Source organism: Cygnus atratus, chromosome Z, assembly GCF_013377495.2.
Source record: "Cygnus atratus isolate AKBS03 ecotype Queensland, Australia chromosome Z, CAtr_DNAZoo_HiC_assembly, whole genome shotgun sequence".
Classification (NCBI taxonomy): domain Eukaryota; kingdom Metazoa; phylum Chordata; class Aves; order Anseriformes; family Anatidae; genus Cygnus; species Cygnus atratus.
The window spans coordinates 49,599,289-49,626,718 of record NC_066396.1 but is presented as its reverse complement, the minus strand read 5'-3'; the positions used below and the strand labels follow the sequence as shown (position 1 = coordinate 49,626,718).

General features: G+C 41.1%; 1 protein-coding gene and 1 long non-coding RNA gene across 2 annotated transcripts in view; one reads left to right on the top strand and one right to left on the bottom strand.

Moving 5' to 3' along the window:
- LOC118260023 (uncharacterized) overlaps positions 1–27,430 on the bottom strand; it is a 52,997-nt gene that overhangs the window by 6,087 nt on the left and 19,480 nt on the right. The gene's annotated exons all lie outside the window — the stretch shown is intronic.
- MINAR2 (membrane integral NOTCH2 associated receptor 2) lies at positions 8,002–16,665 on the top strand. Its single transcript, XM_035569921.1, has 3 exons — positions 8,002–8,166; positions 15,383–15,628; positions 16,486–16,665. Exons 1-3 carry the CDS (start codon positions 8,002–8,004, stop codon positions 16,663–16,665), a joined length of 591 nt encoding a protein of 196 aa, XP_035425814.1.

The following is a 27,430-nucleotide window of genomic DNA, read 5'->3' as shown; positions in this document are numbered from 1 at the left end:
TAGTTGTCTCAGGTGAGTTCTGCACCCACTGAATGTAACTGTAGGATAGGGGTGTGTCCTCTACCTCTATTTTGCAATGCAGGCCATTAGTCATATTCTGAACACATAAGATAGCAAAGCCTGAAGGCAAGACAGCTGGGGAAATGAGTCTGAAAGGCATCATAAGGTGTAGTTGTCAATCATCATAATAATTTAACGTGAACTTGCCTCCCTTCAAGACTGCAGGAAGGGGAGATTTGCACCCCCACACTGAAGTAACTGCAGTATTAGAGTATTACTGTATTGCTAAGCATCAGACCTCTCTTTGGTAACTATTGTGTATCATATTAAAATGCTTGTTGATAGGCACATGTACCAGATTCAGATTCCAGTTTCTACTCTAAGCAGAAAGGGAATGCATCTTCAGATGAGTGATTGTGCCTTTTAATTCTCTCCGAAACTTCTACGGTATAGATGTGATGTAGATATCCACATGGACTCAATCACTCAAACAAGACTGTCGTTCTGTACAGGGTGAATACTTAGCAACATTCTAAACTCCCACTGAAATCAATGCATGTTCTTTCAGATATCTGTACTGACAAAATCTTAGCCTGCTTAGGCTGCATCTTAACTGCTGTGCATTCAAAAACTGCAGCTTTAATGATGTGCTTATGTATCATTTTAAATTATATATCTTTTGGCTTTAAAAAGTAAAAAGGAAAGAAAAATAACTCTGACATTATGGAATGTGAAGTTACATTTTGTATCATTAACTACACATAGTGTGTTTCAATGCACAGAGTGTTTAGTTGCTATTGAGCATACTCCTCAATGTCATGGACACAAATTTAGAATTTAATTAATAGAATTACTGAATTTGGCAAGAAAAAAAAATAGTAATTTTTTTCTTTACACTTACTGAGTACCCAATCCTGCTAATTTTCCTATACCTGCTTGAATCACAACCATAACATCCACACAACTGTATATGCTTATGCTCTGCTGTTTCTGAGTATTCCATTAACATGAATGTCAATGTCATCTCAAAATGCAAAAGTAAATTTTAACTTTGCCTGTGTCTCTCTAAACAAAACAAGTTAATAGTGCTTAAATCATCCTCTCAGTGTGGGAAAGGCAATTGATGTAGTCTACCTAGAATTCAGCAAGGCCTTTGACACTGTCTCCCATAGTACTCTACTGGAGAAGTTGGCACATGGCTTGGACAGATAAACGCTTTGCTGGGTTAAAAATTGGCTGGATGGCCAGGCCCAGAGAGGTGGTGAATGGAGTGAAATCCAGCTGGCAAGTAGTCACCAGTGGTGTTCCCTGGGGGTCGGTGTTGTGGCCTATCCACTTTAATATCTTTATTGATGATTTGGATGAGGGAATTAAGTGCACCCTCAGTAAGTTTGCAGACAACACCAAGGTGCAGGGAAGTGTTGATCTGCCGGAGGGTAGGAAGGCCCTGCAGAGGGACCTGGACAGGATGGGTCGATGGGCAGAGGCCAGTGGGATGAGGTTCAACATGGCTAAGTGCCAGGTCCTGCACTTTGGTCACAAGAATCCCATGCAATGCTACAGGCTTGGAGGAGAGTGGCTCAAAAGCTGTGCAGAGGAAAAGGGTCTGGGGGTGTTGGTCGATGCTCACCTGAACCTGAGCCAGCAGTGTGCCCAGGTGGTCACCTAGCTTGTATCAGGAACAGTGTAGCCAGAAGGATAAGGGAGATGCTCATCCCCGTGTATTCTGCTCTGGTGAGGCCGCACTTCGAGTACTGTGTTCAGCTTTGGGCCCCTCAGTACAAGAAAGACATCGAGGCCCTGGAGCATGTCCAGAGAAGGGCTACAAAGCTGGTGAAGGGCCTGGAACACAAGTCCAGTGAGGAACAGCTGAGGGAACTGGGGTTGTTTAGTCTGGAGAAGAGGTGGCTCAGGGGAGACCTCGTTGCTCTCTACAGCTACCTGAAAGGAAGTTGGGAGCTGGGAGTTGGCCTCTTCTCACAGATAACTAGCGATAGGACTAGAGGGAATGGCCTCAAGTTGTGCCAGGGGGAGTTTAGGTTAGGAATTAGGAGACATTTCTTCTCAGAAAGAGGCATTGGAATGGGTTGCCCAGGGAAGCGGTGGAGTCACTGTCCCTGGGGATGTTTAAGGAAAGGTTTGACCTGGTGCTTAGGGTCATGGTTTAGCAGGTGACATTTGTAGTAGGGTGATGGTTGGACGAGATGATCTTGAACATCTTTTCCAACCCTCATGATTCTATGATTCTGTGAACATAAAAGAAAAGACTTTTGGATGGGAACCAGGGATCGAAAGTTGTACAGCAGAATGATGTTCTTTTTAAATACGAGTAAAGTCAGTGTGTTATAATCCTGATGGCTGAAGCTCTGATTTCTTCGGCATCTGTAATACAAAACTATTAATTAGACGCGTGTGAATCATTTTGAAGCATTTCTGTGTTTACGGGGTTAAAATGCTTATTGCTTCTGACTCTATGTGACTTTGAAAGCAACTTGATTTTACTTTTGTTGCTTTGATACACACGATTATTATTTAGAGAAGAAACACAAAATCAAAAGTCTGTTTTGTGAGAAGGCTCAGTGTGTGCATCTGTCTGCCTTGCAGAGCTGTGCCACAGCCCTGGTGATGGCATGCAGCACTTTCTAGCAGTGTTTGGGGAACCAACAGACTGCTATGCTAGAGGACAAGCTTACTTTTTTTTTTCTTTTTTTTTCCCTCAACAACAATCCCTCTGCATTGATACGTTTTCCTTCTGGCCTGATGAATAATGAATCTCAAATCACTCAAGGTCAGCTGGCAGGTAGCAGTGAAATTCATTCTGATTCACAGGGGGTAGAGTAGGCCTCTGTTACTAAAATCCCACTTACACCCAGTTTGGTTGGATTAAGTGTGATTTAAGTGGTGCGCAGGACTTGTGGTAGGCTTCTGTGCGGTGGGGATACTTTGTCTCAGATCCATGCTCGTTAAGTGTGGTACAGTAGTTACCACTCCATATACCTTTCTTAAATAAAAAGAATATCAGAATTCTAATTGAACGGGCAGTTATTCTGGAGAGTATTTGTAGTTTCATTCTGGAGGATGTGTTATTGTTTGGTTCGTTTTGTTTGTGGGGTTTTGTTTTGATTTTTTGTTTTGTTTTGTTTTCATTTAGTTTCCATTGGTATCTTCATGACAAGCAGTTATTTCTGAAGTTCTAAACAGATATTAAAAACAGAATGCTTGCCTGCATGAGGAGACCAACAGAGGCCCTAAAATATCACAGTTCAAATGTAAACAGATAATTAACAGCTCTCAAGAAGAATTTATCACAGAATCACAGAATGAATGAGGTTGGAAGGGACCTCTGGAGATCATCTAGCCCAACCCACTGCTCAAGCAAGGTCCTCTAAAGCACACTGCATAGGATCGCATCCAGACAGGCTTTGAATATCTCTGGAGAAGGAGACTCCACAACCTCTCTGGGTAACCTGCTCCAGTGCTCCATCACCCTCATTGCTCCAAAAGAAGTGTTTCTATATATTCAGATGGAACTTTCTGTTTTTCAGTTTGTGCTTGTTGTGTCTTATCCTGTTGCTAGTCACCACTGAAAAGATTGGCCCCATCTTCTTGATGCATTCCCTTAAGGTATTAATATACATTGATAAGATTCCCTCATGGTATTCTCTTCTTGAGGCTAAACAGGCCCATCTCTCTCAGCTTTTCCTCATAAGAGTGATGCTCCAGCTCCTTAATCATCTTCATAGCCCTCCAAATGTCTCTGTTGCACTGGGGAGCCCAGAACTCCGGATGTGGCCTTATCAGGGCTGAGTAGAGAGGGACAATAACCTCCCTTGACCTGCTATCAATGCTCTTCCTAATGCACCCCAGGATACCATTGGTCTTCTTGGCCACAAGGGCACATTGCTGGCTAACTTGTCCACCAGTACTCCCAGGTCCATCTCCACAGAGCTGGTTTGCAGCGGATCAATACCCAAGCTGTACTGGTGCATGGGGTTATTCCTCTCTAGGTACAGGACACTGCACTAGCCTTTCTTGAACTTAATGAAGGTCCTCTCCAACCTGTCCAGGTCTTTCTGAATGGCAGCACATCCTTCTGCCAGTCCTCCCAGTTTTGTAACATCAGCAAAATTGCTGAGGGTGCACTCTACTACTTCATCTGGGTCATTGACATAGAAGTTGAACAAGACTGGACCTAATACTGATGTCTGGGGGGAAACCACAAGCTACGGGTCTCCAACTAGACTGTGCTGCTGAGCTCAACCCTCTGAACTCCGCCATCCATTCAGTTATCAGTTGACCTCACTGTCTACTCATCTGTCCCACACTTCCTGAACTTGCCTATGAGGATGCTATGGGAAACAGTGTCAAAAGCCTTGCTGAAGTCAAGGTAGACAAAACCCACTGCTTTCCCCTCTTCTACCCAGCCAGTCATTACATCACAGAAGGCTATCAAATTGGTTAAGCAAGATTTCCTCTTGGTGAATCCATGCTAAATGCATTTGAAGAGCTCTGTAGAAAAGGTGCTCAAACTAATGGTAAAAAAAGGACTTGAAATACATCACAAGCAGGAAGCCAACTACAGAGTCAGTAGGACCATCTGATATACAAGTGTGAGAGGGTCACTGAGGGATGATACAGCCATGAAAGTGAAGTACAGTGAAGTATTTTCATTGGCCTTTCTTGCTGAAATACTGCACAGATTCTCACACATTGCACATTGCCTACAGCAGGGATGTTATATGTTGGATGAAGCTGAAGGAAACACATGAGAAGGTAAGACCAAATAGTTATGTTAGATGTTAACGGGTATCTAAGGTGGCAGTCACTGAGACTCCTGGACGAACATAATTGTGAAGTTATGGAACTGTTTGCCACAGAGTGTAAGATATTCTTGCAAACAGCCACTCTGCCAGAGGACTGATAAATTGCAGTGTAATTCCTGTCTACGGAAAAGGGGATCTCTAGGGGATTCTTTTAACTGCAAGCCAAGGAATCTTGTGTTCCTTCCCTTGTGCATTAACAGCCTATAATAAAGAATAAGACACCTGAATGCAAGGGAGAGTCAGCGTGACTTCAGTGGTGTCCTGAGCAAAGAGGATCTGGTGGACAAAGAAGTTTCTGACAATGTTGCATGTTACAGGACATTTAGGAAACTACACAGGACTGCAGGAGTAGTCTCTATGTCTTGAAAGATAGTGAAAGAATTGGAAGCAAAAATGGAGCTTAATGGTTATCTTTCAGGATGGTTCCCCAAGGAATGGTTTAATTTTGTTCAACACTTTTCCCAGTGACATGAGGAAGAGAGTAAAATCTGTGATCACCAGCTCTGGAGATGACGTTATGCTCTTCCAGAGATGACGTTATGCTCTTCTAGTTAACCAAGTATTGCCTCACTTAGCAAGACACTAAAAAACATGAGTGATTATGCAAATATTAGCCAATAAACATAGTGTGGGCAAATGCAAGGTAGTACAGCTATGGAAAACAGCCTAACTTATGCCTACAAGGTACTGAACTTGCAGCTGACAGTCATAGAACTGGAAAAAGATCATGGTGTCATTAGCTATTGTAGTCTTAAGTTTTTGAATGTATAGCAGGAGAAAAAGCCAAAAACTGTATGTCATCAGAAGAAAGTGCATCATTTTTCCCATTTTTGGAACTGTGGTGTACCCACAGTTCAAACCCTGCATTCATTTGTAGTCACTGCATCTCAGTAACAATGTAGTAGAATTAGTCAGTAATACATAGAAAAAGGCAAAAATAAAAATAAAAAAAAAAATCAAGGAGACGGACCAGGTGGCTTATGGGATGGAAAAAGTTGATACTTCAGATTGGAGAGTAAAAGGTTGAGATGAGCGTTATCAAGTTTTAAAAAATCCTGAAGGTGATAGATATGCTTCATGTGGAGCTCTTGTTCACAAAACCCCGCAGTACAACAAAGATGACTTCCTTGATAAAACTGGTAGGGAAATTAGCATAAAACACATCAAAGTAAGCACTTCACACTGATGGTCATGAGGTTCTGAATCTTGCTTTTCAGAAGATCTAAAAACAATTAGACAAACGAATGGGCAAGAAGTCCATAAAAAGATGCCTATGAAAAGACACTCTAGTACAATACAATAATAAATAAAATAAAATAAAATAACATAACATAACATAAAATAAAATAAAATAAAATAAATAAAATAAATAGTACTGTGGATTCTGGGAGAGTAAAAGAGACTGGACTGCAGAAAGTTGACAAGCAGACACACTATGCCCAAGTAGCATCTCTTCTTGCCATTTAAAAACACAGTGATTCTGGGCTGGGATCCCCCTAGCCCAGTCATGCTTTTGTTATGTTCTCACATCACATTTAATGAAACTAAGTAGTATCAGCAAGTAAATTCGCACAGTAAATTCACCATCTTTTATGCTACAGTATCACAGTATCACAGAAAAATCCTGTCTTCAGCAAGAAGCTGGAAAGTACATATATTCATAAAAGAAGGCATGGTTGTACATATTAGGTATTGTAGAACACTAGTTATTGCTGTCCTAGGTGTCCACAGGGAAAGAGGGGACTACATGTCATGTTAAATCTAAAACATAACTTCATGGTAGTCAGTAAGGGTATGCTGTATAGGTGTGATACAGTGTTCCAGGGTTTCATTACATTAGGGGAAAAAAGGTCTAAATTAAACAGCACATTCCCCAGAGGCATGCATCCCCAGGAGTATCTACCTAAAAGCATGGTCATTACTGCCTTTTTTGTGGCTGTTAGCAAATACTGTAATTGGAGTTTCTACTGGAAAGGCAATGGATTAACATTTTTAAATGAATGTGCTGCTAAATAATTGCTAATACATGCATGCAAGGAAAAATCATGAACTTTCTATATGGATAAGAAAGGTTTTAATTCATATGTATATCAAATTAGTCATTTATTGCATTAGGGCCTCACGTAAGTAACAAAAAAAATCTACTTTTCAAATTTTCTTTTAAAATGCTAGAAATACAGGGAAGCAGATTGATTCTATGGTTTAAGTACAAAGCTAAAATTGTCATGGTCCCCTAATTCCAGCACTTAATTTGATCCAAAATAGGCTTTCCTGGATTTCAAATAATATGCTTTCAAAAAACTATCTTACGTGGCTCTGTCATCAAAAATTAAGCATGTTTTACAAAAAAGAAAAAGTCTGAGAAAAAAAAAAAGTAACAATAAATGCTCATATTAAGGAATGTCCATGATGAGAAGAGGAATTTCACTAGATGAAAATCAAAAGAGCTTCATACTCCTAAAATGCTGATGAAAGTACCAAATCTCAAAATAAAATGGTGAAAGTTAAGGGACTGACTCTACACCATTCAAGTCACTAAGAGTTTTTCCATTCACTTGAACAGAAGCAGAGTCAATTCCTTGAAAACTTCTGTTATCAATTACTTGAAACAAACTGGTGTTTCCCAGAGTCAGGAAGAATTTGCTGTCAAAGAAATCCCTGAATATGAAGAAGTGCATGTCATAGCTGCTGTGGTGAATGGTACCAACCCACACGGCATGGTGAAGCCTGTTAGTGCTGCCACGGAGGAGGAGGAAGACTGGCTTTGCACTGGGAACTGCTTCTAATTTTATGAAAAAGAGATTGCTTTGAAGTGCTGTAAGCTTGAAATTTTTGGCAGGTCACTTGAGGAAGTGCTGGTATGCATTTAAGTGTCTCATGCATCTACTCACTGGTACTCGGTTAGCTTTAATGAGCACATATGTATCTATCAAAATAGACCTTGAACTTGAAAACTTAAGCTAGGCACTTAAAGAAACATGTCCTGTCTGCTCTGCCACTTCCAAACAACCTTTTATCAATGGTAGATGATATAAGTGAGCCTGACACCAAACAGGGGTCAGATACAGTTTCAGGAAACTGTCGTATCCTTCTTCACATCATTAATAATAGAAGGAGCGTGCACAGCCGGGAAGCAGAAGCTTGGGCTGCTTTCATTATTACTCTATAGGACAGAAACATGGACTTCTCCGTTTTGCCAAACAACAACCATCCTTATAAATTTCTACAATTGGAGGTGAAGTCTTTAGTGAAAAATTCTGCCTATCTCCAAGCCAACCTGGCAAAATTCCCAGAAGCAGCTTTACCTGGAGTGCAGCAGTGGCACAACAGGGTTTATTTACAGGTAAGGTCTAACAGAGTCAGACTTTTTTCTTGATTTTTTTCTATGCTGTTTTGGCGGAACTGGAGGCAAATGATGTGAGCTTGGCATTTCAGCTGTGGATTCAGCTTCCCATATCTCTGAATCTGCGCTACTAATATCCCTGGGAGTTTTCCTGTTGACTTCAGTGAGGATCAGGCTCCAAAAAGACAGTTGCTCTCTTCAGTAGTAAGGCAGTCCACCTAATTTACTTCAGTACATTAGGCTTTATGTTGCTTGTGGTAACATTTTCATAGCATTTCCCAGAAAGCCTACTGGAGTCAAATACAGATTAATTGTACTAAGGGGCTAACGGGACACCCTGTCTGAAGAAATTAGAAGTATGAGAAAGAAGAGAAAAGAATATCAAAGGAGATAAAAAACAAACAAACAAACAAAAACAAAAAGAAAAACAACAACAACAAAACAACAGTGGACTTAAATCTGAAATCCAGGCCACATCATTCAGTGAAAAGGCACATTAGAGGGAGCAATAGAAATTCTTGCTATTGTCTTGATAGCTTGTATATGTCTACACAGTTCACTGTAGCTTCTTTACATTGCCTTGTTTTAACTCCTTCCTCTTTGACCTTGCTGTCACCCTAACAGATGTCTGTGAAAAATATGAAAAGCAATGACTATGTTAATGCAGGTTATTATTATGTGCAGGTAGCAGCAGTTTCATGGTAAAAATGCAAATGCACACTGCCTAGCAGAGGCCCTGGAGCCTGCAGAGGAGACATTCATATCTGGATCACCAGCAGTACAGCTACATCAGCTCATACCCCTGGGCCCCACTTGCTACGCACACCACAGCACTCTTTTCCTGCTGCCTGGGGAGCCCCTCGCCTTTCCCCACCCTTAGCCTGAGCAAAAGCTCCAAGGTCTGGTTCTTGTCAAGGGATAGAGACGCATGAAAGGTGGCTGGGGGGCTGCAGAAGGGTCTGCATCCTGAGCATCCTTGGGGTGGCAGTCAAGATTCCCAGGGCAATGAGGAACGGGAGCCAAAAAGCCAATGAGTGTGGAAGGGGAAGAGGAAGAGCCTGGAGGTCTCCCACAGTAACCTCCAGTTCAGCTTCTTCTTTCTTGGCCTCTTCTCCCCATCAGCTGCCCAGACCCCTTCCCTCCCTCCCAGAGACTGCTCCTATTGTATGCTCCTTGCTGGCTCACCCCCACAGGGGGAAGCTGGGGGGAAGAAGGGGGCAGGCAGGGGGGTCCCACAGTTGCTGCCATCTCCCATGCACGGAGCCTTCGCCAAGGGAAGGAGCCTGCAGGATCCCAAACAATGGGATTGTGGAGCAATGCTGGCCTCGCTCCCCGCCCCTCCGCAGCCCCTCTTTTGTGCAGGACAGAGGCAGCCACACACAGAGCCGCCTCCGCAGCGGGGATGCTTCTCCCTATTGTTGCTGAACTGGAGGCACTGAGGCTGGGCCAGGGCTGCAGCATTGTGGGAGGACTGGACCATGCAGGGAGCCGTGTGCCTTCTGCTCATGCTCTGCCCTTCACAAGCAAGGGGGATCTTGGTGAGAGGATGAGGAAATGTGGAGGGTGGGCATTTCCAGCAAAATTCTTGTACTGGCCACATCTCTCAGAAACACAGCTTGTAACACAGTACGTTTATAAATGTTGAACCTAGGGCACAACCTATGTTTTAAAGTGTAATCATTAGTGAATGCAAACTGTCCAGATAAAATTCATTGTGCCTTACTCTCTCTCCCTTATGAACTTGCCTCCTCTTTTTTCCTTTTGCTGACAATCAAACAAAGGGAAAAGAACTGATGAGTTCCAGACGTTAGAATAAACACGATGGCACAGTGGAGAACTAATGGCACAGGAATAACATGTTTTGCTTTAAGATGAGAGAGCTAATGGGGTTAAGGGTTAGTTAATTCAGAAACGGAAATGGGGAGGTTGGGGGGTGGAGGGTGAGGGAGGGGAATTCATTTCAGAACATATGTGCGTGACCTACAGGCTCCCAGAATCATTAAACCTTGAGAGTAGCCGAAATTCCTTGCAGAAATTCATTTTCTTTAAGAAACTGTTGCTGCTCGGGACTCCTTGCATAAAGTGACTGCTCGGTGGCGTATCTGTGGCCTCTTCCAGATCTTTGTCATGAGATCATTCAAATTCAAGTGCACTTAAGTACTTACGTGTTTTCCCCACCTATGTTTTAAAATATATTTCCATTTTAAAAAGCAGCCTGTTTATAACAACAACTCATATTTCTGACCAAAAATTTGCCACTTCTTCTCTTTACTTTCCTCTTCTGTGTCAGGCAAACTGAACAGCTTCCCTTCTCAGTTTATATTTTCATCATCTACTTCAAATAAAACAGACCATAAAGCGGTTCAGGAATCTTGGCCCTTCCTTGTGAAAAGCAGCATAAAAAGCACAGACTGTTTCTTCCACAAATGGCTAGCTGCTGGCTGCTTTCTGATTGCCCTGAGAACTCCCAGCCCCGCGGGATGTTCTGCCCACAACACCTCGAGGTGCTCATAGTACAGAGGGTGACTGATTGCCTGCATCTGCTCCTGGGAGCAAGCTCATCCCTCTCCTCCGGCCTGTCCCCTTGTTTTCTGCCTTTCTCAGACTTCCCTTTCCTGCTTGATCTTTCCCCTTTTCCCTGTTTCTGGAAGAGCATTTTGTCTTTGAATACAGTGTCACTTCTCATTGCTGCTGTTGCTTAGGATTGCATAACTCTGAATAACTTTTGGCCTGCAAGTATTACAGTTACCATGCTAATTGCACTGCTAACCCCTCCTGGTCTCTCATCTGAGTGTAATGCCTGTGTCTTGCCTTTGTACACTTCTCAAGGCACTGGGAGAGGAGATTTTTACCTCTTAGCTAGGTGCTGGGCTAGTCACTAGCCTGTCCCTTGACCCAGACCTGCATTACATACTCTTTCTCCTATTCTTCCCTAGATATCTACAACTGGCTGGAATCAGAGACCAGTTGCAAGGCTGGCAGGAGCTCTGGTCGGACGCCATGCAGCAGTTTTTATACATTGTACTCACAGCCCTGCAGACCTCCATTAACAGTGACAGACAAAACAGCTTCCTTTAAGTAAACAATTAATTACTGGGGTAGAAGTACTCTTGTTGCTGCACTATGAAAAGCATCAGTATGAATGCCTACTTTTCTCTAAATTGTCCTGGGTCCTTTCATGCCAGCTTAAGTTTTTACAGCCACCTACTGATCTGCTATCCATGTCGGGTGGGTCCCCAGCTTGCTCTGCAGTACCCAATACTGCCTTGTGTCCCTGACAAGCATGTCTGTGGCCCTTCAGGTCCGTTGAAAAGAAAACTTGTATTCTTGGGAACCCTTAATGTGTGCTGTCTGCCCTTTTGGTTTTTGTATGTACTCACATAGCCATGGTTACTGATTGCTCTCCTGGTTATTTTTCCACAGCATCCCACATAAGATCCCCTCATAAGATCATCCCCCTTTTCTTTAATTGACCAAATGCCTTATCACAGGAATCCTTGGGTTACTACCTATCAGCTTTCTGTCTACCAGACCTTTCATCCCTACATCAGAAAAGTGCCCTTCCTGTTGCTGGGAGAGCTCTCCAGGGTGTGCTGTGTGGCTTCTGCAAAACAGAGAGTTATAATTTTAAACAAATCACTTACAAATATAATAATTGCCCTGCTACCCACTTTCATGGGGATTGAGGATGTTGTTACAAAACAACTCCTGCAGTTCGCGGTGGCCCTAGATTTCTGAAAGACTGCTTAGGTAAAGCTGTCAGGCACAGCTGCCCACAGACAGCATTTGTCGCTTTCATTAAGTATCAGCCCGTCTGCAGCCAGTAACCACAGCTTGCCATGGGACATAGAGAGCTCTCATCGTGGGGGAATAAAGAAAAGTTTGACTTGCACGACATAACATTCTTTAATCTTTTGTTGTTGTTGTTGTTTGTTTTTGATGTCTCTTTGATCTCCTCTTGCAGGTAGATTGGCTTTGGACCAAGGCCTAGCCTTAGTTGTTGGTATCTTGGTTTTGGTGGGTCATTACCTTGGTGCTTGATATCCCATATCAAAGACAGAGGACAGAAACGTTTGACTTTCTGTTTCAGTGGTAACAACCACAACAATAGTGGCAACAGAAGGGTAAAGTCAAGATAAATATGAGATTAAAATACTCCCTAACAACATAGATTACTGTGTAATTTACAGATATATATATTGTCAAGTACTGATATGTATAATTTGCGTTATGAAATAATCAGCAAGAAAAACCTACTGAGAAAGCACATTTTGATTCAGGGTTGAAACTAGCTTCAACTCTCTATAGATCCTCAGGCTTTTCAGAGCATCTTCTTTTTATGCATGTCAGCTCTCTGGATCTGACAAAGAGGGATAAACTGCTTGTGGTGAGAAATGAGTTATAAACAGCAAGAACTTTCTTCCTCATGAGTTATATGTACATCAGATGTAGTTATGTGTATGCAAAGATGAGCATTTCTCATCTTGTTAAATGAGTATTTCTTCAATATATTTCAACTATAATTTTTTGGAGTTTTTTATAACTACTGCTGCTTTGAGCATTTGCTGTTCTCTTCTTCATTTCAGTGAACTCTAATATAAATTTCCTCCTATCAGTTCTGATTTAGATTTCTTCCACCCCCATTTATGCTGGCTCCTCAGGCACAGCGCATACAATATTAATTCTTTAACACACTTAAGTACTGAAGTTTACAATACTTTCATCTTTCTTTGAACATTGTTTTTGTGAATAAGAATCAAAACATAGAAGTCCATAAAAACTACTGATGGTTTGAGGCTTAAAAGAAATGTTGTTTTTTTTTTTTGCTTGAATTAATACTTGGATTCATATTTTTATTTTCTAACCTTATTTTCTCTGTTTCTATAAATGCATATGTTTCTTGCAACCTGCTTCATGCTTATCTGTACTATTTATTTGACCTACGCTTTCTTTTTGTCTCTGCCTTAGGTTTTTCTCCTTCTGTTTCCCTAAGTAGTTTCTAGGTCATATCTACTCCAGAAGTTTCACAACCAAGCCTTTGACTGCATTCAAGTGTACTCTGATTAACGTCGCACTTCAGTGTTTGTTCTCCAGACCTCCTGCAAAACATGTCGTACCACAAATTCCAGTCCAGTTCTCACAGTAAATCTCTGTTGCTCCTCCCATCATATTTCTCCCTACCATTACTCCAGGACAGCACATTCTCCTGTTCTCATGCATTGCTGCCCATGAAAAGCAAACTAGTCTGGAGGGAAGGGGCATAAAGTTTTGTCACAAAGAACTCTATGAACAAATTCTGCATCATGCCATCTTTTGCAAGTTTTGGAGTTTGTTATTTAAAATAGCTTTAAAAATTGCTGTCAAGTTGCATTATTTTCACAATATTTTAGCCTAGGGAGACCAAACATCCCCTGGTGAGACAACTCGCCTTCTTCAGCAAAATGTTCTTCAAGTTCAGCTATCTAGCAGGCCTGAGGGAGGCATCATTAATATCATCGACAAATTTTAAATAAGAAATAAGTAAAACAAAATAAAATAATATGAAGTCAGAAAGAAATGACAGTTAAAAACACCAGCTCAGCTGAAATCTGGCCAGTACAATCCAGAGGGCTTCAGTGCCAGCTGTAAATGCAATGCAGAGAGTAATACTGTCAGGGGACATGTCAAGGCTAAGGAATGACATATGGAAATTATGAACTAATGGAGGAACTGGGAGAACACTGAGGATCCGCCCACCTACTAATGATAATTATTGATGGGAAATATTCTTAGTCACTTGTGATGATTTAGTGATAAGAGTGCCAGCATGATGCTTTCTGCTAGAGTTTCTTAGACAAAGCCTGTTTCTTTATCTTCTCCTTTCCTTTCTAAAGGAAAGCAGCTTCCCCACTTCCTTCTACACCTTCCTGCCCCACACGTCCTGTTGTGTCTGCACAGACACAAGTTACAGAGCTTGTGATGATCTCTAGCAGCTGGCTTCCACTGAAAGTGGATCCACCAGCTCACCAAGGTGGCAGGCTGTTGCTTGAGCAGAGGAAGCGAGTAGATTGCTGTCAGTTTCGAGACCGGTGCTGTCTGATGGTGGAACCAAGCAGCTCCAGAGGCAGTGTGAGGAGAAGGTGGCAGCCCCGTGCTCCTGCTGGCAGGCCTGCCTGGGCACCAAACCAGGCCATGACCACCCTTGTCTCAAGACAGGACAGAGGTGCTGGTGGGGAAGCATCATCTGCTAACAAGGGGAGCTTTGTGTGTTGTGGGATGGTGCTGTAAAGGCAGTCCTGAAGCACAGGACAGATACTGGTGTGAGAGCAGGGCTGTCAGAAACAGCTCTCTTAGGAAGCTGAGGTAGAGCTGGAACCACTCATCAGCTGCAGATTAGTTCCAAGTCTCGGCGACAAGGTTGTGGTGAAAGACAGTGTTGAACAGCTTGAACTGTAGAGCTGGATAGCCTTCCTGCATGCAACTAGAGATCAAAAAAGAAGGTATCTCCAGTCTTACCAGCTCCCAAATAATAGATAGTTAGCAAGGTTTTAAGGAACACCTTTTGAGTTCTTCAAAAAGCAGATCCCACCAGGGTTGTTGCTCCTCCTCCTTTGCTACCCTGTGTCCTAAAGTGTCAGATTTCATTAATATTGTGCAGGGAAACTGCTTAGGTATTCAATTACATTTGAATTTTGACAGTGTCTGACTTGGGACTTTCCCTCAGTTACATGTCAGGCCCCTCTGACATCCTAATATAGGTCTAATGTGCAATAACGTGAACAGAGCTGCAACTTGCACCCACTGTTAGATGTGCAGCTCCAGTAAAGCCAGTCTGTTACACGTCATCACTGTATATGTCAATCTGTTTTGTCTTTACAGCTCTGCTTCTGCATGTTACTCATTTGGCATCTGTCAGAGCTACGAGCTCCACTGCTGTACACCATTTTGTACACATTTTGCTAAAATACAGGCTTTCTTTCAGCAGGTATAATAATGCCAGTTTCTATTTGCAGAAAAGTTTAATGTCCACATTGTACCCCCATGTTTTCCACAGAAGGAAGAAATCTGCACAGAGTGAACAATAAGTCTCCCTTAATGCATTTTTGCCAGAAGAAGAAAAATTGTTGCACATGTAATTTTAAAAATGATTCTATTATATTACAAATAACTCTGGGAGGGGACCTGTGTCATAGGTAAGTGAAGAAGGTCAACTTCTGCTCTAACTTGTGCTTTGCAGAGAGAAAAGAAAAACATCACTGAGCTGCCTGGCTTGGAACTGAATGGCATCAGCCAAGAAATGATAGACAAAGCCCTTGGGAAACACATTACACCCATCACCCTGAAATCCACAATCAAGAGCAATCCCCTGTATAGCGATATCCAGGTGGATGACAACCAGGAGGAGAAGAAAAGGACACCTTCCTGGACGGTGCAGGACTATGACAGACATTCACTGCATTCTAACTTGGCCAGCCACATAAAGGTAATGCACTGCTGCACTGCATTAGTCACGTGGATTGCTATGAGCTGTGTGAGGACACAAACCACCATGCAGCGTGTTTGGTTCTTTTGGTAGGATTCCAGAAGTAAGTATGGACAAGCTTTCCTGTACAGACATGACACTAGCCTGAGCGTGATCAAAAAAAGAAGTCTACATACCTGGTTAGATGTCAGGAATTTTGGTTCAGCAGAACAAGACTTCTATAGCTACAGAAGGTCTTGAACCACAACACCCTGTTACTGAGTTTCCCCATCTATATAGGGAAAATCTGTAAATCAGGTACTTAAACAATAAATGGCCAATTTCGTAATTTTTCGTATGGCTGTTTATAACATCATTCTGTTATCAGATAATGTGTATTTTCTCAGCCTTATTCACACCAAGCAGAATCCTGCCCATATGTGAGTTGACACAAATCAATTTTAGGGTTACGTTTTTTTTTTTTTTTTCTTTGTTTGTTTGTTCATTTGTTTGTTTTTGGTATCCCCTGGTTTTGGAAAGGGACTCAGATCTGCATTTGTAAATCAGCATCTCTTCTTGAGAAGGGCAACATGGTTTCTTCTTCTTCCTTTTTTTTTTATTTTTTTTTAATCTCAGTGGCTGGTGTCCTACATTTGGTTCCTAGCTGAAAAGTGTGGTTTTAATTTTCCCCAGTGGAACATTTGCAGCATCTGGCAAGTAGTGTAACCTATGTTCAAGTGAAAGTCTCTTGCATTTGTGTTCTGATGCTTTAATTCATTAATCACTATCTGATGATAGCCAAAATACTTCTAGCTATGTTCTGATGACTTTATGTGCAAGACAGAGGAACTGAGTTCATTTTCTGATTTTTCTTTTAGGAAAATCCTAATGATCTACAGTTCTGGATGGGGGATATATATACTCCTGGGTACGATACCCTGTTAAAAAAGAAAGAGAGAGAAAAAAAGCATTCCAAATGTTGCCGAATCATCCTGCTCATGATACTAGCTGTTTGCATCCTGATTACCATAGTCACGCTCAGCGTTTTACTTAGTTAGTACAGCCAAATGCTGTTGATGGGAGTTTTTCAATAAATATTTTTATTAAGCTATTCCCCTCCCTTGTTTTATTTGAATTCCAATTTTTGTAACAAATACAATTTGTTTGACATCACTATTTTACAATGTTCCTGTACCACATAAGGAATTGATCCTGAAAAGATACAAATACCCTGAGCATAGCAGAATGTCTCCTTATGGGTATAATTAAAAAAAGAAAATTATAAACATGCTACTTCTTATAATGCCTTATTCTTTTGACTAGTGATTTGGTTTGATGTATGTAGTATGGTCCATATGACATGCAACGTCAACCAGTTGATTATTTATTGTAATAAATACCTACCCTTTTTATGATAGCTATTATTGGAGTGTAATAGCAAAGGATGATAGAGTGGCATTCAAAGTATCGTAAAGAATTCTAAATGAAAAATTTATGCATTACTTACTGACTGACTGAATTGTGGCAATGACGCTGCTCTCACTAAAATGTTAGCCTGAATGCATAAATATTTCCTTGCACTTTTTCAGAGAAGAAAAACAAACAAACAAAAAGACCTTGAAATCTTTGAATTACTAGTGAAATAATTTTCTGGGATCTGTGACAGCATTTCTTTACTCCTGAATCCTGATCTTTGACCATGTATCATCTCTGTCACCCCAAAAGATGGAGAGACAATATTTCTTTAACAGCTGCCACATCAGAAAACTGAAGCTAAATCTGTGGAGTGCTAAAATATAAATGAATCAGAATACACATTAAAAAGATTGAAGTTATACAGCCATACTGTTAAACAGGGTCTTTGTAAATAAAAGAAAAAAAAAGACAACTAGGTTCATACACCTCAAAATAATTCAAGAGGATGAAAATACAAGATAAACTGATAAAATAAAAAGCAAGTGGACAAAGAGAGAAGCACATAAATTATTTATTTCCTCTTTAAAAAACATGCTGTGTGCTGCAAACCTTTATACTTATACACCAGGGCAAAGGGCTGTAAATATTGTTGAGCTGGAGATCTCCCTCACTCACACAAGAGAATCTCACAGATGCCTGAAGGCTAGAAAGCTGGCTTTACACCAGATCTACCTCTCTTCACACAAAAAATGCTCTGAAATACTTCAGGAATACAACTAAGGTTGAAGGGTGTGTATTGCCCCCTGTAAGCTCCAGGACGTGTCCTACTTGCAGCAGCTTTACAGTGCTTAACTTAGGTCAGGATGGATTCATTTTCAAGCACAGTGAGACAGTAAAATAAGTGTACTTAATTCCTTCCTTCCTCACCTGGTCCAAGTCTGAACCTAGTTTGTGCCATAAATACTTGGACCCTATTCTAGTTTGTACCATAACTGGGTCAAAGTGACCTGTTCAGCAATAGGCTGAAAGTGCTTTCTTTTTTAAGCGATTTAATCTGGTGACCAGCCAACAGCAAAAGTGTAGCAGCATTTTAATGCATTGGCATAAAATTAGTACCTGCATTATAAAACTGAACATTGTAGTAAATATCCTGGGAAGCTCAACCTCCTGTCTTGCTGCAGTTTTAGTGCGGATGGGTGTTGTTGTCTGAAAGAACAGAGCCCTTCGGCTTATGAAAGTAAAAACTAAGGAGCATTTTACGAGACTAATGGCTGACATTATTAAGTAATTATTCACATTAAAGCAACAATACTTAACTGTTTTTTCCAGCCCAAGTACATATCCTTTAAGTGCTTTGCATACAATGTAGAAATGTATTTTTCTACATTATTGAGGCCTGTAGGCGGGAAGCCTAAAAGCAAAGGGCTCTGTAATTTCCAGGAAAACAGCCAATAATGAGAGTTTCTTAACTGCATTGCTCTCTGAGGGCTTAGCAGTAGGGATAAAATCGTTTTCTCTGCAAGTCCATTACCGGCTGTTTCAGCCCGGTTTCGCTGCTGTCATCTAGCGGAGAGTCAGAAAAGAGCAAAAAGGGCTCCACGCGGGGTTTCGCTGCTTTGAAGAAATGTGCCTTTTTTTTTTTTTTTTTTTTTTTTTTTTCCTGTGTGTGTGTATGTGTGTTTTCTATTTTTTTTTTTTTACTTTCCCGCCTGCGACCCTCCGGTGCGGGTTCCTTTGCTGCCACCTGCTGGCGGATGGCTGGGTCCCCGCGCAGCCCCCCCGCCCCGACACACACGTTTTCTCAATTATGGATGTGCAGAGCTGTTAAAAAGTGGGAGACAGAAAAAGGCTTGCTCGTTCTCTGCGGGAGCGTCTGCGCTGCCTTTATGGAAGAGGCCTGCTGCTGCACACTTGAAAGGGCATTCGCAGGGGGACAGCCCATCATTGTCTGCTTAAATGTGAGCTGAATTCTAGCGTTTGAGAAAATAAACAAGAATTGAATGCTTTTGGGAGAACGAAATTGAAAGACAAAGACCTCTTTTACAAGTGGGGGGGAATCCTCCCTGCAATTAATTTGTCCAGGAACAATTAAGGAGACACCCCCCTTTTACCATTTGATGCAATGTTAAGTTACATGTGTTGTACAGGAATGATTTTATTTGTGGGTTGGTAAGATGGCTTTGTGTTGCCTTTTTTTGCTGTGTGATTTTGTTCTCTAATTCCTTAGAGATGAGGGATGAAGCAGAGAAGTCTTCATGTAACATTTATAAAGTAGGATTAGGATTGGTGTTTGGAAAACAGAATGTTTAGTGTATTCCAAAAGTGCTTTTAAAACTGGATGAATAAAACAACTCTACTAGGTAATGACATTCAAATGGGACATACAGCATTTTTTCCATAGTAAGTAATCTCTGAGATCTAAATTCATCGTTCTGTTCCTGGCCTGAGAGAACGCTTACGCATACACTCTGCTTGACTTCAATGGGATTTAAGCAGGTGCTTAAAGTAAAGAAGTCAAATTTGGATCAGAACAGGAACAAATGTTGGCAAGTGTTTAAATTTTTTATTCCAACAGTAATCAGCTCAACTGCCAGCAAAGTCTCCTACTTAATAGCCAGTAAAAACTCTAACATGCAGCACCAGGTTGATACATTGATATCATACCAGTACCTATTCTGATGATCTAGAACAAGGGTGTAACTGCTGCAGAATACTACCTTTAATTGGGAAAACTGGTGTTTGCAGTGAGAAGTAGGAGGAATTAGTTCTTATAAAATGTGCAGCTGCAGTCTGGAACTAAATAGGAGCACTAGTTCACGCAGGCTCTGCCAACTCATAATTGCATAGGCAGTTACTATATTTCACAAGTGATTTTAGAAAAACTTACCTCCTCCTTTCCAGCAAATAAGGATTAACTTTCAAAGCTACCTAAGGGTTTTATTTTATTTTTTATTTTAATACAACTGCTCTCAAGTCTCTACTGCATCTTGGAAAACTATAAGGAAATTCACAGCTTTCCTCTTCCTCTGCTACATTCTTCCTTCCCTAAAACAGTCAATAAATATGCATCCGAGTTCTCATTTTATTTTATTTTTTCCAGTGAAGTTGTGGGACAGGGGCTCGTGCTTGGCTGTGGAGCTCCAGCAGGAGCTGTTTGGGTAGCTGTGGCTACCACTCTACTTCAGTAAAGCCTAGAACTGGCTCATAGAAAGGATGTTGTGTGGTTTGTTCCTTTAGTAGGGTATATGTTTTCACACTTTCTATCTTACATTTTTCCTTCTGTCCATGCACTCATAAGACAAAACATCTTCTAAAAGAGGAAGAGGAGAGGTAAAGAGACATTTTGTGTTTGCAATGGATAAAGTTGGTCATGCTACGATTTAAAAAAAAAAAATGCTATGTGAGATGTCATATATTATAATTTCCTCTGGACAGGGCAGAAGTTACTCCTTCAGTTATGATGTACTGGTTTGTGAATGCTGAATTCACACTTATTTAAACAATAAGAATCATAACAGCAGGACATGTGTGGATGTTAAATATTTCACTCACTATCTGAAAGATTGGGATGGTCCCCACAAACTCCCCCAACCAAGGAAAGTGTCCTTCTGATCAGTTCAGATATGTTTCGAAGTGGGCCAGGCTCCAGAATCTGCTCCTAAGAACCTGGCTCTGCTTGGTTATGCTCTTGTAAAGGGATTAATTTACTGAAATACAAACTTCTTAGTTAATGAAATTAAGAACAAAACAGCCTTCCAGCACAGCAAATGTGAGGTTTCCACCAACTATTTTCTCATGTGATTTTACTGTTTAGAAAATCTTTCTGTACTTAAAAGGCCTGAAGTGGCAGTTAATTGTCTCCATAGTGTTACCTTCTGTAACAGCAACAGATGCAAGATCAGGTGTAACATCTCTTTGTCATTCAACATAAACTTTAAAACATTTAAAGCACAGTATTTTAGGTAGATTATGCTTTTTGGTTTAACAACAAAATTTTCCACTTATATTGTTTCCTTTATAAAAACAACTGCTTTTTGTTCTGTGTATGTGTGTATATATATATATATATATATATATATGATCTTCTGGAAAGCTTTACCTTGTGGACAAAAAGACAGAAATCCAAAGCATCTCTATTGATTCAGAGGTCTGCTATGACCTTGCCTGCACAGCCATAACCTATTTGCTTTGTATGGGAATGCATTGATAAGTACAGGAGAGACTCTCTTGTAACAGTGAGCTACAGTTCATAGTGGATTTTGAGAAGTCTTTCCAGTGTTTACTCTTTTTCATGACACTGAGCTAGTGACTGGTAGATGCAAACTCAGTGTACAGCTCATTTCTCAGCTGCCTGGCAGCACTGCAAGCCCAGAATCATAAGTCAAGTTTGACAGGCCTGTGACCATTTCAAGTCCATTGGCTGGAAAAAGAACAACAGAACAATGGCTTAGAGAAAAAGAAATCTATTCATGAAATAGTGGTCTATAAATCTGAAGTTGCAAAAGATTTAAATTGCAAGATTTATGGTTTGGGGAGTATTTTAATTTCTAGTGCCCCCACCCCTCGCCCCCCGGTGCTCCAGACAAGTATGTGACCTATCCATTGAGCTAGCTTCAAATGGTAATCTAAGCTATGCCTTGAAAACAACCAGCTGATTTTCAGGTGCTCAGCTTCTCCAGACTTGTCCTACTGCAAACAGCCATGGGTGAAGTTTGCAGCTGTCCAAGTGCAAATATCACAGAGCTGCCCCTGGATGTACATTTCTCAAAACCCAACAAAATGCAGGAGGCGAACTTCTGCTGAAGTACAGATATACCTCAAGTTTGAACTGATGTGGAATCTGAGCATATGTACAGTTTAAGATAAAGAGCTTTTGCCCAGACCCCTGAGAAGGTGTGACACTGACTCCTCCCTTTTGCAGCTGCTTTTCTGCAGACTTTGCCCAGATGCAGCCAGTCTGGCCAGTGATGCTGCATCCATCCCCCGAGCCAGTGCTCTTCCTGACAGAAAGACTTGTCAGAATGGATGCTGACTGCATCCTTATCATAGGGGCTGACTGCATGAGTCTCTGCAGTGGGACACACTTCAGACTAGTCTTGATACTCCTCTAATGTTGATCAGGACATACTGAATCCCATCCCCAGACCTGAGGTAACTCATCTGGTTGAGAAAAATAAACATTGAGCAGTCTTTCCTGTGATATGTGATGTTCAGTTAAGGCAACCCAATAACAAAATTCTTGCACACAGACCTATTTTCAATGCATTACTGAAACAAGCTGGCTGGCAGTTTTTGTGTTACGTGAGTGGGGAATGGATAGTTAATAGTATGACATATGGTATTTTCAGGAGAGCACGTAAATCCTGAGCTGGTGTTCATTCTTGTTCCCACCCACATATTTAGCTAAACAAGCAGCTCCAAACAATCCAGCATAAGAACTGTTCTTCCCAAAGAGGGCTCGTTTCCCTCTGGGGTTTCCTTTGTACAGATTGTGCTCTTCTTGGGTATATTCCAAAAGGCCACTTCCAGCTTGAAACCAATTTGCTGCAGCTGCTGCAATAAATTGAAACTCTTGTTGCTCTAAGTAGGCTAATCTGGGAAGATTCTTGATACTTGCTGTAAGATTAGCCTTGTTGGAGGAAGCGGTGTGGAGGTCAGATGTAAGGATGAGAGTTGTGCTATAGCATGCAGCTGTTGTACCACACAGCATTTATCTGTTGGGTAGCATGCTTATTCACTTCAAATTTGGTGGACTTCTGTATTTTAATGCCTGTGGGTGTGAGGCATATGATGTAAATGTCCAGCCTTGGACATTTGTCTCCAGCTATCCGTTTTTATCCCTTTAAGTAACAGCATTTCATCAGAAAAGGAAGTGGTAATGAAGATCCATAGTGATAATGACAAAGGATGGTTTTATTGTGGAAGATGCTTGCTTTTGTTTCTTGTCTGATTTCCATTTTTCCCACCCACTCTTACTTTTGTTTTTCTGACCTCCAAGCACAGCAACTTTTTGAAAGCACTTATGGCATAAGACCACCTAAAGTTCTGGATATAGGAACTGTAGGTGACTAATGTTTGGTGTGTGGCTAGCACTAAGTTAACATTAAATTGATAAAAGAATTAGCATTAAATTGTTAAAAGAAAGATTGTAGGCCTTTTGGAGCAGGTAATATAAATAAGCACAGAGCCTTCGATCTTTAAAGTTGCATTGCTTCATTTTCTTTATAACAAGCATTGTCATGCATGCTATCTCAGTTCAATGACAAGTGAGCTGAACCAAGTATTAACAAATTGTCTCTCACTGAGGAGCTGTTCATGGAATTATTAAGGTTGGAAAAGACCTCCAAGATCATCTGGTCCAACTGTCAGCCTACCACCAATACTACCTACTAAACGATGTCCCTAAGTACCTAATCCATTCCCTTAAACACCCCCAGGGACGGTGATTCCACCACCTCCCTGGGCAACCCATTCCAATGCCTTGGTCTGCCTCTTTCTGAGCAGAAATTTCTCCTAATTTCCAACCTGAACCTCTGCTGGTGCAAATTGCAGCCATTCCCTCTTGTCCTGATAGTGCCTTCTCTTTCTCTTTTTCCTTCTCCTTCTTACTCTTCCTGTTTCTTAAGAAACTCTACTCATTTTTAGAACTTTTCCTGTTAGATACGTGGAGACAAACGAACATCAAGAATCGTAAAGCTCTTTTGCTCTGAAATGGTCTACGTTGCTGTAAAAGTCTTACAAATGATTTTATCTTCTTTACATCCCATAAAAAATTCTGGAATGCCTACAATATTAAGTTGTCATATAGCACAGTTCTCAATGCAATATAAGGTGAGAGAGTGTTTTAATCAGGTAAGTGGTGTTTTATTTTTGTTTGTTTGTGTTTGTTTTTTTGTTTGTTTGTTAAAAAATAAAAAGGGGGGAAAGAAAGGAAAAACCTGCAAGTTTTTTTAAGATTAAGCTGAGGATAAAGAGACAGCCATGACATTAAATTAGACTTTGTCCCTGGTTGAAATGTGACACAGAAGATATCTAAGTTAGAACAAGAATAAATCCCGAATAAGGCATACAGAATTAAGAGAGATCAAACAACAGTAGCTCTGACTTTGTGCATATGGGTAAAAATATAAAATATCAGAAGTAACTAGATTTGAAGTATAAGGTTGTGCAAAGCTCAGAACCAGAGAACAATGGGCTGTCTTAGCAAATGAAGTAAAGATACTTATTGCAGCCTGGATGCCAATGCATTAAACTCGCTAGTTGTCAAATCCCCAGGCAGTAGAAAACAAATGAGTAAAACCTAGGGTTTATAGCAGTGATTTTTGTGTGGAAATTAAAGTTACAATATATAACAAACTACTGAAGGAGAGGAGAATTTGCCATGAAGCTAAAAGCACATCCGACCTTGGAATGAGAAAACAGATTGCTCAGGGCTTTATTGATGAAGAAAAATAGATACATGTGACAATAGGATTTACACAGTGAACCCCATTAAATTTCCCCTAGGCTTCCTTCACCTCTCATGGGATTTTTGCCTGTCACTATTCCAAACTTGCTCAAGCCCACTAATTCTGCAATGTAGTACTCATGTCAAAACAGGTATCAAGGGTGGGTTCTCTCCTTATGCAGAAGAAGAAGAACACCCCCATGCTAAAAGCAGCCTCATCAAGAAGAAAGTTGTTTTGCTTTCATGGGACCTGTCATTTACAGCTTACATACAAAGCAGCATCCTGAACACTCTTATGCTTGACGAATCTTTCAAGTGTAACTTGGAGAACAGAAAATATGAATCACTGAGTGTATTAAAGGTGGTGATGTGACTCTTGCCCCTGTCACAGGATTAAGAGTGAAGCTATATAGGGAGAATGGCAAATCTTAAACCTTCACTATAATATATAATCACCTGTCTGACATTGCAGGAGTCTGATATGTGATCTATGCCTCCCTGTCACAGGTATGTTCCGTTCTTGCACTTGACATAAGTCTTGCTCTTGCTTATGAACCACCATTGGCCTTGATGTGACCTGTCCTTGAGCTGGACAGCTCATCAGTAGTAGAGTGCCAGGTGGATGTTCACAGCCATGACCATGAACAAAGCGTGGTACAGCCCTAAAGCAGGTACCCACTGAAATCCCTCATGGGGAAATGACGGATCACACTGGAGCTCAAAAACAACATGAGTTTGACTACAAGCCAATCACTTCATGTTATAAATACGGAGGCTGGAAAAAGCCAATTTGAGCTCTCCAGGGATCACAGCGAGCTGTGACCCTTGATCTTCCCCTGAGCTTGGATGCCTCGTAGGGCTGACACCTCAAGTATCAAAGCTCATCTGCAGAGAAACACCAATGAGGGAAAAGGTGAGTAAAATTCACCAAAAGGGGAAAAATATAGTAAGAGTGTGACTGAATTTAGAACTAACTCCCAAATACAGTGCAGTAAGTATACTTGTGAGAAGCTTGTCATTCTCCTATCTTTAACTAAGTCCCTGTTTCTCTCATAGCAAATTCTGTTGAATCATTGTGATAAACTGGCTGATGATTAAGTGCTGATTAAGTGCTGTTAAGAATCATACAGTCTAATCTTGTGATTTGTCATGAAAGTGTTAATAAATCTTAAATTGCTGCTAAATCAAAGTGTGTAAAAATCTATTTGCACCAAATTGGTGTAGTTGGCAGGATGGCAAGCAGTGTCACTTACTACTTACAAAAGTACAGTATTAATTTGAACCTTGTCTTCCCAGAAGAATTGGCCCTTGATAATTCACATGACTGGGAAGCAGTAGAAAAGAAGCTAAATGCTGCAAATAATATAAATGCTGCATGTAGAATGATAGGAATATGCCGAGAAGCTTCATATTGGGGAACAGAGGACACAACCTGTAAAAGGCGAGATTTTCAGGATGAAAGAGAGGCACATAAAAGTACTGAATTGCTGTTATCAATAAAAATAGAACAACTGCAAAAAGAACTTAAGGAAGCTCAGCTAAAAGAACAAAAGTTAGGAGAACACAAAGAAATTATGTTAATACAAGCTCTGACCCCCCAGTACAGCTCAAATTAGAAAACTGTAGTATCTCCTGAGGAATGGCATGGTAATATTTGAGGTTACTCCTGAACCTCCTCAGTTTACAGCTACACTCATTATAAAATCCAAAGAAACTGGTTGACCTCAGGGTGGTGGATGTGGTAATATGCCTTGGAAAACAATCCCCTAAGAAACAATTCAAATGGCAAGTTTACAAGAAAGTAGAGTGAGAGACTGGAGAAAACTGAAAAAACTTATGGAGGGCCTGCCTAACTAGGGGAGATAATATTTTACTGAATGGCAATGAGGCTAATGGATACGGGTGCCCTAGCTCCTTTTCGAATGCTGGCCCTGACACCTGCATGACTCCCGTTCAGCAACAAGTAGGGAGGCATTTTGGGCTGGTGGAATAGACTTACTGGAGAGAAAATAACTGTCTATTACACACATTAAATCCCTGTGCAATCTCTCTGCTGCTATTATGAAAGCTGCCTGTATTCAGGCTATTCCTGAGTGTTCCCATATGTTCCCATTTTGAGAACTATAGACCACGCTAGGCTAAAGCCATTAATTAGGGGAGCACCTGCCATGCTCAAACCTTATCTTACTGCAAAATGAGACCAGATCAAGAGGGACATGTATTTTAATGCCCAATTAGCTGTAAGTGTTATCATTGGTGAAGAAGTTGACCAGCAAGACCTACTTCAAAGAGATCTCCCCATTTGGGCAGAATTGATGCATGATGTTATAAATTATGGGTGAGAAATGGGATCAGATGATGCATCCCAAGGACTAAGGACTCAAGTTAAAATGTCAGGCTAGACAAACACACCAAAATGATCCCCAAAATCCTAGACACAAGCCCGCTGCTTGACAGTGGAAGCCTGGAGCAAGGGATGAATTATGGAAACAAGTCATGGCATAGGGTGTTCCCAGAGCTGGTATTCATAGACAACTAGATGGAGTCATTCTAAGTGTGATAGAATTGATAAAAGCTTCTCGAAGGCAAGACACTACACTGTCACCTGCTACTGCTCCACTCTAAAGAGCTTCTTCAGGAATTCCTAAGCCTTACTGCCCTCTGTGAAAAATATTGGAGGAATTGCAGGAACAGAAACCAAAAAACAGGTAGACCCCAGATGGCTGTTAGACCTGCCTGTCCAGAAAGTTGATGTTTATCAATGGATAAGTGATTATGGCCTTTATATTATGCTTCCCATAGGTCCCCCCCAGCAACCAACTAAATTTGTAATAGATACAGGGGCACACATACCTGTACTTACACAAACTGAAGTAGTCGTGTTAGTATTACGATCGGGACAACCTAAAGTTAAATTAACCAGCACTAATGGGGGCAGCAAACTGCCCCACAGCTGAAGT

Bases quoted from the DNA above. Each gene is read 5' to 3' on its own strand.
- MINAR2 (XM_035569921.1), top strand. From the start codon at position 8,002: ATGGACTTCTCCGTTTTGCCAAACAACAACCATCCTTATAAATTTCTA. The intron at 8,167-15,382 runs GTAAGGTCTAAC...TGTGCTTTGCAG, and splicing joins ACAACAGGGTTTATTTACAG to AGAGAAAAGAAAAACATCAC. The intron at 15,629-16,485 runs GTAATGCACTGC...TTTTTCTTTTAG, and splicing joins ACTTGGCCAGCCACATAAAG to GAAAATCCTAATGATCTACA.